The sequence below is a fragment of the Acipenser ruthenus genome, chromosome 11, assembly GCF_902713425.1.
Source record: "Acipenser ruthenus chromosome 11, fAciRut3.2 maternal haplotype, whole genome shotgun sequence".
Classification (NCBI taxonomy): Eukaryota; Metazoa; Chordata; class Actinopteri; order Acipenseriformes; family Acipenseridae; genus Acipenser; species Acipenser ruthenus.
The window spans coordinates 20,661,994-20,675,260 of NC_081199.1; the positions used below are offsets into that span (position 1 = coordinate 20,661,994).

The 13,267-nt window shown below is 43.9% G+C and overlaps 1 protein-coding gene across 1 annotated transcript in view; it reads right to left on the reverse strand.

Moving 5' to 3' along the window:
* Window positions 1-425: 425 nt before the first annotated feature.
* The window catches only part of LOC117426498 (SH3 domain-binding protein 4-A-like), a 61,823-nt gene continuing 48,981 nt past the window's right edge, over window positions 426-13,267 (reverse strand). The window contains exons 4-5 of the mRNA XM_034044137.3: window positions 10,617-10,805; window positions 426-9,942 (exon numbers count right to left, since the gene is read on the reverse strand). Coding sequence (XP_033900028.1) covers window positions 9,718-9,942; window positions 10,617-10,805 — 414 coding nt within the window. The 3' untranslated portion in view covers window positions 426-9,717. The remainder of the gene's footprint in view (window positions 9,943-10,616; window positions 10,806-13,267) is intronic.

Consider the following 13,267-nt stretch of genomic DNA (forward strand, 5'->3'; position numbering starts at 1 on the left):
CCGTTCCTCTCAATCCATGGTTCAGTCTAATCAGTTTATGGTCCCAGGGTTTTCTGTCCTTGATAGAAGGTTAATTTAATGATTCAGAAATGTGCCTGAGTTGTATGGTACTAGTTTTGTAAAATTAACAGGTTTTCATTTGACAAAAATGGCACACTGTGAATTTTGGTGTAAAGACCTTGATAAATGGGGCTCATAGTGTGGACTACCTAAACACCAAGGTCTTTCTCTAGGTGAGAGTGTTCTAGTTCTATACCCCTCATTTGGTATTTGGATCCTACATTTATGGCTGACGTGTAACATTTACATTTGTCAAAATTGACATGACCAAGTCCTTTACAGGAGACTGTATTTACACAAATCATAATGTACCGTATTAATAGTACACGTGTAGTGCAAGCCAGTGAGTAAAGACACCAGTGAGGTTTGTATCAATGTATATTCAGAAAACACAAAAAACAAGCAAAATTCATACAATTTAAACAGCTGTAAATGTACATTTCAAAACAATAGGTGGGGTTTCCTGTTATACATACGAGTGCAATCATCTCCAGTCTCTTGTAGAAAATGTAACTGATTGTTATTTTTGTTCTCTGCAATTTGTACAAAAAAAGCTTTTAAACAGAAGTATCGGAAAGGCAGAATGTTATTTCTGTTTATATTATGGCACTGCTATCACAGGAATTGTAAAAAAGCCTAAAAAAGGTACAAAAAGCTTCAGTCCAAAAACATACAAATATGCCGTTGTAAAAAGCAGTTAATTGTCATGAACTATTCGATCATCTTCTTTCTAGAGAGAGTGTTCTTATGCAGGTAACTCCACCAGTAAAGAAAAATGGGAGGCAGATTTAAGAAATAATAATAATAATAAAAAAACACACAACAGACAAATCTTTGTACTGAAAAAGAAAATGGAGTTTTGTCTGACTGTTCTTTTTCGTGTTTTTCTTCATGTATATTACGAGCATCCGACAAGTATTTTTACTGATAAATAATTGCAGAATATCTGAGGGTAGTAGGATCCATTTTACCCCACTGCTCAATAAATATCTTGGATCCTCTGAACAGATAATTGCCCCTCTTCAAACATGTTTGATAATGAGCAACCCATCCCATATACCCTGAATAGAATCTACCAGTGATGCAGAAATACAATAAGAAACTTAACAGGTTCAATGACAAATGCTTTGACTAGAAGTCTTTTTCAGTGAAATTTGTAGTTAGGTATTAAGTAAATGGAATAAAACATGTTAATTAATTACTCAACACAACACAATGCAGTCTCTCGGTTTCCCTTGTTTGCACAATTATTGAGTATCAATCAATAGCAAATCTGACAGTGTGATTTAATATAGAACCTGCCATGATCAAACTAACTAAAACATTTAGATTTTGAAGTCATTATTTGTCTTACCTGTCTTTTATAATTTTGATATGAAATCATTTTTATTGAACTCTTTTAGAAATGTGTCATCTCTGGGGTGAATTGTGAGATTGTAGTCCTGGGCTAAATGTAATCTCTGATTAAACTCGATAAAGAAATACATATCCCAGTTTACACAGTGATAGCTCTTGAGGTTTAAGAAAGGTCACATGTACATCATGAATCAGTTGCATTTGCTATTTTTGCAACATGTTTTCATTGACAGTTTACGGCCTCGGTACGGTAGTACAGCATTACAAACGTCAGCACCCAGGATGATAGGAAAAGACTCTTTCAATTGACTTTTAAAAGACTCAATGTGGAAGTTAATTGCTATTGATTAGTATTGATTAGTACTCAATTGTAAATGTGGGGGAAGGTCAACTTTTCTTATTTCTTGTTTACCTAATGGGTGTTTATCCTTAAAGACCCATTAATCTGAATAGATATAACAAAGACTGCTCGTCAGAGCCTGTGACACAGTCATGCCCGCCCCAAGGGCATAAATAGACTGCATGCACAGATCTCAATATCATTTTTCCTTCAAGACTGCTGCAATCATAGACGCAGCGACCTTGAAGGTTAATTGTTACATTTCTATTTCTGGGAACCAGGGTTATGATAATAACCCAACCTATCAAGTATGAAATGTAACCATTACCTCATGGGTAGAAATACCAAAACTGTTGCAAGGCAATTATTGCAGACAACTGGAATGCCACAAGTTTGGCCAAGGCCACCTTGCATGTTAACATTAGGAACCCCAGCACAAGTAGCTGGAGCGAAAAATTTTGAGGGAGAACTCACCGCTATATTTATGCTGTAAGGGTCGACCCTGAGGCCGCCCTTAACACTCTTGTTCCAAAACCAGGGTTTTGTGGATCCACGACATTCATCCGATAGAACCATGGATATATTGTGAAAAGTGTTGAATTTAAATCAAGGGAAGTAATGTTAAAACTTTACAATGCATTAGTAAGACCTCACCTAGAATACTGTGTTCAGTTCTGGTCACCTCGTCACAAAAACAATATTGCTGCTCTAGAAAGAGTGCAAAGAAGAATGATCCCGTGTTTGAAAGGCATGTCATATGCAGATAGACTAAAAGAATTGAATCTATTTAGTCTTGAACAAAAAAGATTATGCGGTGATCTGATTCAAGCATTCAAAATTCTAAAATGTATTGACAATGTCGACCCAGGGGACTTTTTCAACCTGAAACAAGGACCAGGGTTCACAAATGGAGATTAGATAAAGGGGCATTCAGAACAGAAAATAGGAGACACTTTTTTACACAGAAAATTGTGAGGGTCTGGAACCAACTCCACAGTAATGTTGTTGAAGCTGACACCCTGGGATCCTTCAAAAAGCTGCTTGATGAGATTCTGGGATCAATAAGCTACTAACAACCAAATGAGCAAGATGGGCTGAATGGCCTCCTCTCGTTTGTAAACTTTCTTACTTTCTTTTAAAAGTATGCAGAGTAGCCCACACTACTGTATCGCAAATGTCCCTGACAGATGCGCCCTAGAACAAAGTCCACGAAATCGCCATGCCCCTGGTGGAATGGGCAGTGAGCTTTTCTGGAGGGGGCAAGTTGGCTCGCTCATAGGCAGTCTTAACTGTGTCTGTAATCCATTTTGACAGCTTCTGTTTAGACAAAGTTTTCCCATGGGACTTAGCCCCATAACAGATGAAAAACTGTTCAGACTGCCTCCAACTCTCAGTTCTGTCCACATAATTCGCTAAAGCCCGCACAGGACAAAGCGTATGGAGCTGTCTCTCCTTGTCAGCCTAGAAAGGAGGATCATGAAAAGCCTCAAGCTCCACCATCTGGTTAATGTGGAATGTCAAGATGTTTTTTTGGCAAAAAAGCAGGATTGGTGCAATGCATAACTTTTGCCCTGGCTTCTACAAAAATTAAGCAGACTTTTGCAATTGAAAATACTTGCATCTCACCCACCCGCTTAGCAGATGTGAAAGCCGCTTTCATAGACAAATATTTCAGCTCTGCTGAATGCAAGGGCTCAAAGGAGGTCTTCATAAGTGCTTCAAGCATCACATTAAGCCTCCAACGAGGGACAAAATCCTTCAGAGGCGGCCAAAGCTGCCGAGCACCCTTTAAAAATTGCCCCGCCAGGAAGTGAGCTCCTGGGGAGACTGAATCAATCTTAGTATGGCAAGCCAAAATGGCCAAATAGACCTTTGATGTAGAGGGGGGGTTCCCATCATCAAAGAGGTCCTGTAAAAATTGCAGTACTTGTACCCATGCTGGGAATGCGTGGTGATGCCGCTCTGGCATTCTTGAGAGGTCTGCTGCCCAGTTTATCACCCCAGGCAGGTGTACTGCTCGCAGAGAGAGGAGATGATCGTGCACCCATAGCAACAGCTTGCGGTCTACTCTATGGAGACTGGGGGACCTGGGGCCATCCTGGTGGTTTATAAAAGCCACCACAGTAGTGTTTTCAATCCGGGCAAACATGTGTCTCCCATGAACCTCCTGTAAAAATTTTGCAAGGCTAGAAACACTGCCTGCAGCTCCAAAATATTAATATGGAGCCCTTGCGAGAGGGCACATGTGCAAAAGACCCAAAGGAAGGGTCTGGGAAGCTGCTGCCATCAAGCCCAAGTTTCTGGAATGTCACTACTGTGTTGAGCTGAAAATGTTTTAGACAAGCGGCTATTCTCTGCACTCTGTCGTCTGACAGTGTGGACAGCATGGACGTGGAGACCAGGTGCACTCCTAAATAGGAGGCTGACTGTAAGGGTAAGAGCTGGCTCTTTGCACAATTCATGGACAGGCCCAACTGATGAAGGTGGTATGTGACAAGTTCCATGTGAGCCTGGTTTAATGGGGATGTGGAAATACGTGTCCTTTAAGTCCACGTGGTGAACCACTCGCCTGGCCTGACTGACTGCAACAGTTGTCGCATGGTCAACATTTTGAACCTCCATCGACTCAGATACAGGTTGACCTGTTTGAGGTCGAGGATTGGTTTGAGGCCGCCATCCCACTTGGGATGAAGAGGGTGTACCATGCAAATAGCCCGCTTTTGTAGCAGGGCTGTCACCTCCTGAGACAACACCATGGCTGGCCTCCCTGCTTCTGCCACACGTCCGCTCCAGCTCATCCAAAACTCCGCTGCTCGCCTGGTGTTCTCTCTGCCTCGCTTCTCCCACGCAACTCCACTACTCCCGATCACTGCTCGCATCCAGTTCAAGACTCTTGTACTAGCCTACAGATGCCTTGGCCAGATTGCACCCAGCTACCTCCAGACCTTCATCTCTCCCTACACCCCCACTCGACCTCTCCACTCCGCCTGCACTAGAAGACTGGCTCTACCTCCTTTATGCTCCCCTGCCTCCAGAGCCTGCTCCTTCTCCACCCTCGCTCCGCAGTGGTGGTATGACCTTCCTACAGATGTCAGGACTGCCCAGTCCCTGACCACATTTCGGCGCCTCCTCAAGACTCACCTCTTCAGAAAGCACCTGTAGAACTGTTTTTCCCCTGGGACACATCACCCTTCCTTAAATGCGCTTGACTTGCTCTTATCTGCCCCCTATTTTACTACATTTAATCCTGTACTTTAGAGTACTGTAATCTGTCAAGTGTTATTTAATCTGCAGTATTTTGTATTTAATTATATCCTGATGTAGCTATCACTGACACTGTTATCTGCTGTATTATTGAATCGTATTTTGTCACACTTGTACTTGCTTGAACCAAAGTCATTGTATTTTATCTTGCTCTTAATTGCATTATTACTTGTACTGTGATTCTTGAAATGTATTTGTTTACGACTGTAAGTCGCCCTGGATAAGGGCGTCTGCTAAGAAATAAATAATAATAATAATAATAATGGGTCTGTGACTAGAGTAGTAGTCACGCCCTGGTTTGAATTGCAGAGAATAGCCGGTCTGTACAGTAGTGCACACCCAGTTGTCTGTGGTGCTTTGGCACCAAAACTGTAGGTGACTCCCTGAAAATGTGCCGTGGGCCTGCGGCAGCAAATTGCAAGGGCTGTTGCTTAGCTTGAGGCTTAGCCTGAGGCTTTTGCCTGTGCCTGATGGTGGAACTTGTTAAAGTTCCCCAAAAGCACAGCTGCAGGACAGTTATGAAATCCCCCTCTGACTGTAGCAGCTGGCTGTGCCAGTCTCTGAGGCTGCTGGGGCCTTGGTCGCCAGTTTGGCACTGGTTTCCATACTGGAGGTGGCTGCATGGGAAGCAGGCGCACCAGCTCCTCCTGTGTGGACTCTCTTGTGCGTTGACAGCATTGTAGCATCTCATCTACCGCGGGTCCAAAAGTATGCCCAGGTGTAATCCAACAGCAATGCTTTACCTCCGTCAGCCACTCGTGCCTGGGAGAGATTCCTGCCCACTGCCTGTCTGTTCAGCTTAGAGATATGTTCTTATTAACAAGCCGCAGCTCATCTAACTGTTGCGGTGTGTGTCTGTGGTTCTGGGAGAGAGACCTAAGCAGACAGCTTTGGAAAGCTACCGAAATGCTGTTATAAATTACCCAGCCGTGCAGCGAACGCACCAGCTGAGTAAGCCCGCTTAAGGATCACCTCTGAGACCTGACACTGTTTATTGGGCAGGTAGCGTCTTTATAAAAGAGCGCTAACTTGGGTGTCTGCACCAAAGAAGCGATGGCCGCATCTACTGGAGGGAACTCAAGGCAGGGAAACAGACGGAGCTGTAGCCGGGTGACCCCAAGATGAGTGCACCTCGAAAAGAAAATCCGGGTGCAAGGGGGGGGGGGGGGGGGGGGGAAGTGTGAGAGGACGTAGGCTGGTCCTCAAAAATGGACTGTTTCCGTGTCTCATCAATAGGCCAAGGGACTTGTAATGCTTCAGTAGCTCTTTTAATCAGAAGCAGAAGCAGAAGCAGAAGCTGTGCCGACAGAGAGAAGGGTAACTCTGGATCACCCATCTCCTCAGAGGCGGCGATGGAAAGCAGATTGTCTTGTTGTGAGTCTGCGCTTGGTGCCCCTTGTTGCTCCAAGAGAACAGCGGGGGCTGGCAGAGCAGTGCGCTCATGCAACAACTCAGCCACTATTGTGCCTTGCTGAGAAACAGCTTCCCAGAGCTTGTCCAGCTTTCCAGAGTCCACTGATCTGAGACCAGTGACATTTTCTCCTCCTCTTTTTAGAAACAGGAGGAAGGAAGGGAGAGGCAGAGGATGACGAGGAAGACCGTGTCACTTGTTCAACAATCCTGCTCTCCCTTAGCACAGCGCCCTCAGAGAAGGATGCAGCCATCCCCTTAAAGGGATGATGATGGGGAGCCCTGTCCTGGTGGTACAGATGTGGACCGCTCCACGGAGCTGTGAGTCACCTGTTTCTCTAGCGTACGCTTAGAGGACACATAAAACTCAAAGAAACTGCGTTCTGCGAGTGCCTCCTTTGCATGCTCCGGTCCCAAACAGGAAGAGCACCTCTGGTCTTGAACCAGAGATGGTATCACTGTTTTGTACTACAATACCCCCTTTTTAACCAAGTCTGAACGGTGACGAACCGAGGTTGAACAGAGCAGACAGTAAAATGAACCAATCGGATCCCAGCTGCACCATGCCTGAACACTAGTGCTGCTGTAAAGTACCTTGTAAGGCACGGTTCAGTGAATGCTAGACTCGGTGGTGGTACCTTAGGTACGGTCTGGTTCGATGGTACACTCGGTACGGTACACCTGGTACAGCACAATTCGGGTACCCTGGTGCAGTAACGTCGTTCGCTGTTCGGTATGTATACCATGTCGGGAACGGAGCAGGTCTGTGACCCACAGTTACTGCAGAAGCAATATATAGGGATGCCCATCTATATAGCTTTTGGCAAACCAACACAGCCCTAAGACTGGGAAAAGCCCACTGTCAGAGCCCTGACAGCCTTCGCAACAGTACTGCAAGCAGAGACCAAGACGGCATGAAACACTGCAGGAAAAGACTGCAAGCAATCAGACCCGACGCAGAGCTCGCCTAGCAACTGTGTAGTGAATCAGAGTGGTAACCTCATTCGTTGTACAAAATTGTACCGGTGGGAACAGGGTAGGCTTGGGCCTACAATTACCAATTAAGCAGACTATAGGGGTGCCCACCTAAGCGCTTCTGGCAAACCGACACAATCCTAAGACTGGCAAAAGCCTGCTGTCAGAGCCGTGACAGCCTTCGCAATGGCACTACATGCAGAGACCAGGGCGGCAACGAAACACTACAGACAGCCAGACCCGAAGCAGAGCTGAGCCCAGCAACTGCTAGTGAATCGGAATGGTAACCTCGTTCGATGTACAGTGTACCGGCAGGAAAAGGAGCAGGTCTGGACCCACAGTTACCACAGGAGTGATTCATAGGGATGCCCACCTACATTGCTCTTGGTTAATCGAACAGTCCAAAAACTGAGGAAACCTATTATAATAGCCTTTTTACACTTGCACACCCGCGCCGAGCCATCATCGGTCATTTTGATCAATTTAAAATAAACGCAGCGGCGCCAAATTGAAGTAATACGGTAATCTTTTTTGTAATCTACCACTATTATCGCTGATAATAGTGCAGACCATGGGTCAAACCAATGTTCGTGTTGGGGTGCGTATTTTTATTTTTTTTAATCAATGTCGTCCTTCTGGAGTCCTCTGAATGCCTTTTAATTTGTTTGTTTTTTTAAACCGTTTAAATGCAAAACCATAACAAAACATGTATAAAGGTTTTTTTTTATTTCTTATTTGTCCTGCGGTTGCCTTTAATTACTTTTTCTGCCCATACTACTACTTTGTATATAATGTAGAATACGTGATTGTAAACATCTAACACTAGTACGTACAATACTCTTTCAAATAAACGTGTTATGATTTTGAATGTACGGTTCTTAGGGCGGTATTATTGTCATTGCTTGAGCCTGGCTCCACTTTCTTTACAAATTAAGCACTGGTGCTGCGGTCCCATATTTCTCAATTCCTGTGAAATCTTTTGGTAGACTTTATCATTTTGGACAGTATGACCTCGTGATCATTCAAAACAAATCCACACCACTCCTCTGTGCACCTGTGTCCACTGAATTTGACGTCACGTTCCACAGTACAGCTTCTACTTTGAACAGTAGTGCGAACACAAGCAGAATTAATGTGGCAACAAGACACTGTGGGGAAAAAACTGCAAGCAGTTTTAACACGAACCGCGGGTCTCGGTCGAACAGGTGCGCTACAATTTCTGTGAAAAGACAGAGAAAAAGACACACAGAAAAACTATTTTTCCCCACACAAAACAGTAAACTTGTTGTTATTATTATTATTATTGTTAATTATGCATAATTTTCATAATAAAAAACAACATTTTTATATTCAACTTCAACGAAGCTAGCAGTCTCAGAGAGAACACAAGTAGTCGACTTAAGGTATTCGATCCAGGGGAAGGGGCAACGGAGCCGCTGGCTTAGCGCGGAGCACAAGGCCACTGAGGGAATACCAAAAACCATGGCTGAGTGCACAATACGTGTAAATAGCAATTACTATAGTCATGTAATATAATTATAATCACATTAACAGTGTAATTACACAAGTGAATAAGCAGATAAAAGCATCTTCAGCAGTTATCTGTTTGTAGTCTCTCTCAATCAGGTCAGATGAAAGGAAAAATGATATTGAGATCTATGCCTGCGGTCTATGTATGCCCTCGGGGTCGGGCATGACTGCATTTGACGAGCAGTCTTTGTTATATCTATTCAGGTTATAGGGTCTTTAAGGATAAATACCCATTAGGTAATAGTTACATTTCAAACTTGATAGAGAACAACACATTAGTAAATAGATTAATTTAATATCTGTGGACAAATACCTCTTAAAGGTAATTACTCAAGTATCAGCACCCCCTAGTCTTCAATGTCACTGAGAAAGATTCCTCATCAGAACATCTGTCATTGAACAAAGTTATTTTTTTATTTCTAAACTTAGGACATTAGTTCATTTTATCCCTCCCAAAAATGTGTTTCTGCAACAGCAACCGACTAACAGGCTGGTTGAACAACATGGTGATTATTTATTCAGGGATACCAAGATATTTAGTAAGCAAGGGGGGGTCTGAGTGGAGTAAAGCGGACCATCTCCCGGTTCTGGACTTGTCCCAAATACTTCAAGGAGTGTGACCCCTGGGTATTTCACCATTGGGTACTCTGAGTATTTTGTTTAGTCAGTAGGATTTATTAGACAATGGTAGGAAAAAAAAATAGGAGGGGTAAAGAAAGGGTTTTAAAACGTTTGAAATAGTAAATGAATAGTGAACCCCTGGCAGAGTCTTTTCCGGGGTGTTAAATGGCGAAGTCGTCCTGCACAGCCGGGCTGAAGGCCGAAGCTCTCAGGACGTCCAGGCAGTTGACGAGGATCAGTGTGCCAGTCAGGTGCTTCCAGCGCTTGGTGATGGGGTTCTTCATCCTGTCCAGCCCCATATGGAGTTCCTGGAGCACATCGCGGTAGCTGTCCCCCATCTGGGCAGCCCAGGTCAGCAGGAAGTCATAGGCTGGCTTCCACATCGCCTGGGAGGGAGGGAGGCACACAAACAAAAAGATATTTTTCATTTCAAATATACACTCTTGTGGATCATGTATGCCAGTCCTTGCCAGAGCTGTAAATTAAATAATGAGGTGTCCTGGAAAAACGTAACTTATACCTCTGTGCAAAATAATGTTTCATTTGTTTGAAGTAACATTTCTTATTTACTATTACCTGTCAAATGCAAATTTCTGAACACTGAAATGTTTGTGGGTTCATTTATTTATTTATTTATTTCCCAGAAAACAGTATTGAATTGTAATATTAAGAAAAATTAGATGAATCTGAAATTGTGATATTTTTATTATTATTTTTTTGTAGCAGGTGATCAGTTTTAAGAAAGGAACAGTATACCGCCTTGACAGTATGCACAGATACGGACACTTAATCATTGATGTTAAAGAAAGTTTCATCACAGCTGGATATATGTAAAAATGTTACGTATAGATAGCACACCTACATTTTTTCGCTAGTTTTCTCAAAGCTTGTTGGGGGGGGGTTAGAATATATCTTGAGCTTTGCATTACTTCATGGAGCACATTGTGTTAACTCTACAAACTTTGCTGCGGTCACCCCTACGCTGTACATGCTATAAAACAGTTTATATTTTTCCTTTTCTGTAAATGCAGTTGGCTGGCTCCTCTCAGCTCAGACCTACCTCAGAGTCTAGCACTCCATTCTTGTCTCTGTGAGGAGCTTCGTAGGCATCCATCTGTTGCTTGGAGACCTTGGCCAGTTTCTCTGCCAGCTCCCTCCACCTCGCAGCCAGCTCCACAGCCGTGGTGAGCAGCACAAAGTCCTGGATGAGCCGGGCAACCAGGCCCTGGCAGTCTATCTTCAGCAAGGCCTGCGGGGAAGAGAGTGTGTACATTAGAAAATACCTTCAAGGGATCCAAAATCTATTGGTACTGGCAACACGGAGGCGTGCTTTGATTCAGGGAAGTCTCTGGGATCTGCTAGCAATGTTGTGTGAAGGAAGACTGCAAGGTCAGCTGCAGTGTTGGTTTCATTTTCAGACAATACTGAAGAGAGTTTGAATACAAAAAAGGGCAGCGGGATGGGAGAAGACAGGAGGATAATAAAGTTAACCATTACCAGCTGGCAGCACGCAAGAATCTAAGGAATTACAGGAATGACAGTGCAGGTATGTTCACAGGTGAGTGCCCTTTGCACCACATCTGAAGACAGGAAGCAGCTACAGTAGTGCAGCAATTGAAAAGGTGAGGGAGACACATTTTTTTTATTCTGAAATGAATTCATTGGATACCTGCCGATATGAGTAAGAGCAACGAGAATTCGGCACACCCCCTATTGACCAGCATTTGACTAGAGTAGGATTCAAATTCAAGCCTACCTTGCCTTGCCTTTTAACCCCCAGCATTATTCTTATTATCTACACTCAGGTTTTCAGCAGGCAAGCTCCCCTGGGGATCTCATTTATTTATGATTGCTTTTACAGTATCTTGCATGCTGATGCTGTCGCCGAATCGTCCGATGTGACACAAACCTGCATCTCAATGGGTAAACTAAATTGCTTGTACCAGTTGCCAGTACCAACCCAGTGAATGTGGCTCTGCCTTGTGTATTAGATTTAGCCGCTGTGACCAACCATGGGTTTCCCTGCAGCCAGTGCATAGCAGCTTTGCAGCAGCTTTGCTCGCCAGGGAGCCAGCAATGTTCTGCACAGCCGGGGCTCACCCCAGGTATTCATTAGAAACCTTTCTGATGAGATCCCAGCATGCTGTCTTGGACCCTGTTAGAAAGCAGCGCGACTGACTGACTACTGCTAAGAAACAGAGAGCTGTGCAAAAGCATGATGGCAGTGGTCAAAATGATGGTGGGACAAAACATAAGAATCTTTTTTTTTTTTTTTAATAAATTTAGTTGTTGCCAATTATTTGTATTATTTTCTCCCAGTTTAGAATGGCCAATTATTTATTATTTTTAAGCTCAGCTCACCGCTAACACCCCTACGCTGACTCGGGAGGGCGAAGAAAAACACACACTGTCCTCCGAAGCGTGTGCCGTCAGCCGACCGCTTTTTTTCACACTGCGAACTCACCATGCATCCACTCAAGAGCTACAGTGTCGGAGGACAACTCAGCTTTCGGGCAGCTTACAGGCAAGCCTGCAGGTGCCCGGCCAGACTACAGGGGTCGCTGGTGCGTGGTGAGCCGAGGACACCCTTGCCGACCTGCTTCAGAATGCACCTCTCGTTGCTGTTTCTGTTTGCTGAAACTACTTATCGAAGAAGGAATGCTCCAGAACATCACACTGGGAAATCTAGGCTGCTGTGGATGTGCTGATGCTGTACTACTATAAAAAAATACCTCTTTCTGAATCAGCTGAGCCAGTAATAAAAACCAAAAAGAAGCTAAAAATAATAACTTTGCATAAAGGCCTGCCTTTCTGGATGGGCCATGTTTCATGCCATCTGTCACGACTGACAGACGATTCATCTGATTCTCATACAAACCTCCATTCACAATGAGACACGGCGAGGCAGCACTGCAAGCAGAAGCTAACAGACAGCTTGATCCTCAGGTTCATAATTCAGCAAAATAAATCAAAGGACCGAACAGAGTAATATATAGAATACATTTATTGTATACATTGTACCAGAATGATGTTTAAGGGTAAGTCACTGGCTCTGGTAACAGTATTTCAAAATCATATTATGCAAAGTATTTGGTGACATTGACTGCTCATCATTTTTGTGATCAAATGACTGTCCAAGCAGGTAATATCGTAAAGAGTGAGTAGCCCATTTAATGGCAAACACTCCTTTTCGACTACGGAGTAGTTGCACTCCCGAGGTAGCATCTTTTTACTGAGATACAGTATTGGGTGTTCTACTCCGTCTACCTTTTGGGACAAGACTGCACCCAAACCCAGCATGAATCTCTTGGTGAAATCAGGTGTGATAAGGGTGATAAGGGTGGGGGCCTGGCACAGTTTATGCTTAATAGTATCAAACACCCCCTGACCTCAGCTGACCACTTAATTAAATATGGAGCACTCTTTTTGGTGAGGTCAACTAATGGGTTAATCACTGTGGCACTGTGGTAATAACCGGCTAATCCCAGTAGTGACCTCACCTGAGTCTTAGTTTTGGGGATCGCCGCGTTGACCAAAGCCTGAATTTTGGTGACCACGGGTCTTTTGCCATTAAAAATCCCAAATATTGAGTTTCTGTCTTGGCAAACGCACATTTTCTCAAGTTAGCTGTCAGCCGGGCTGCCCTTAGAGACTGAAGGACGGCTGTAACTCTAGCCAAATGCTCTCGCCAGGTGGAGCTGTAAATCACCA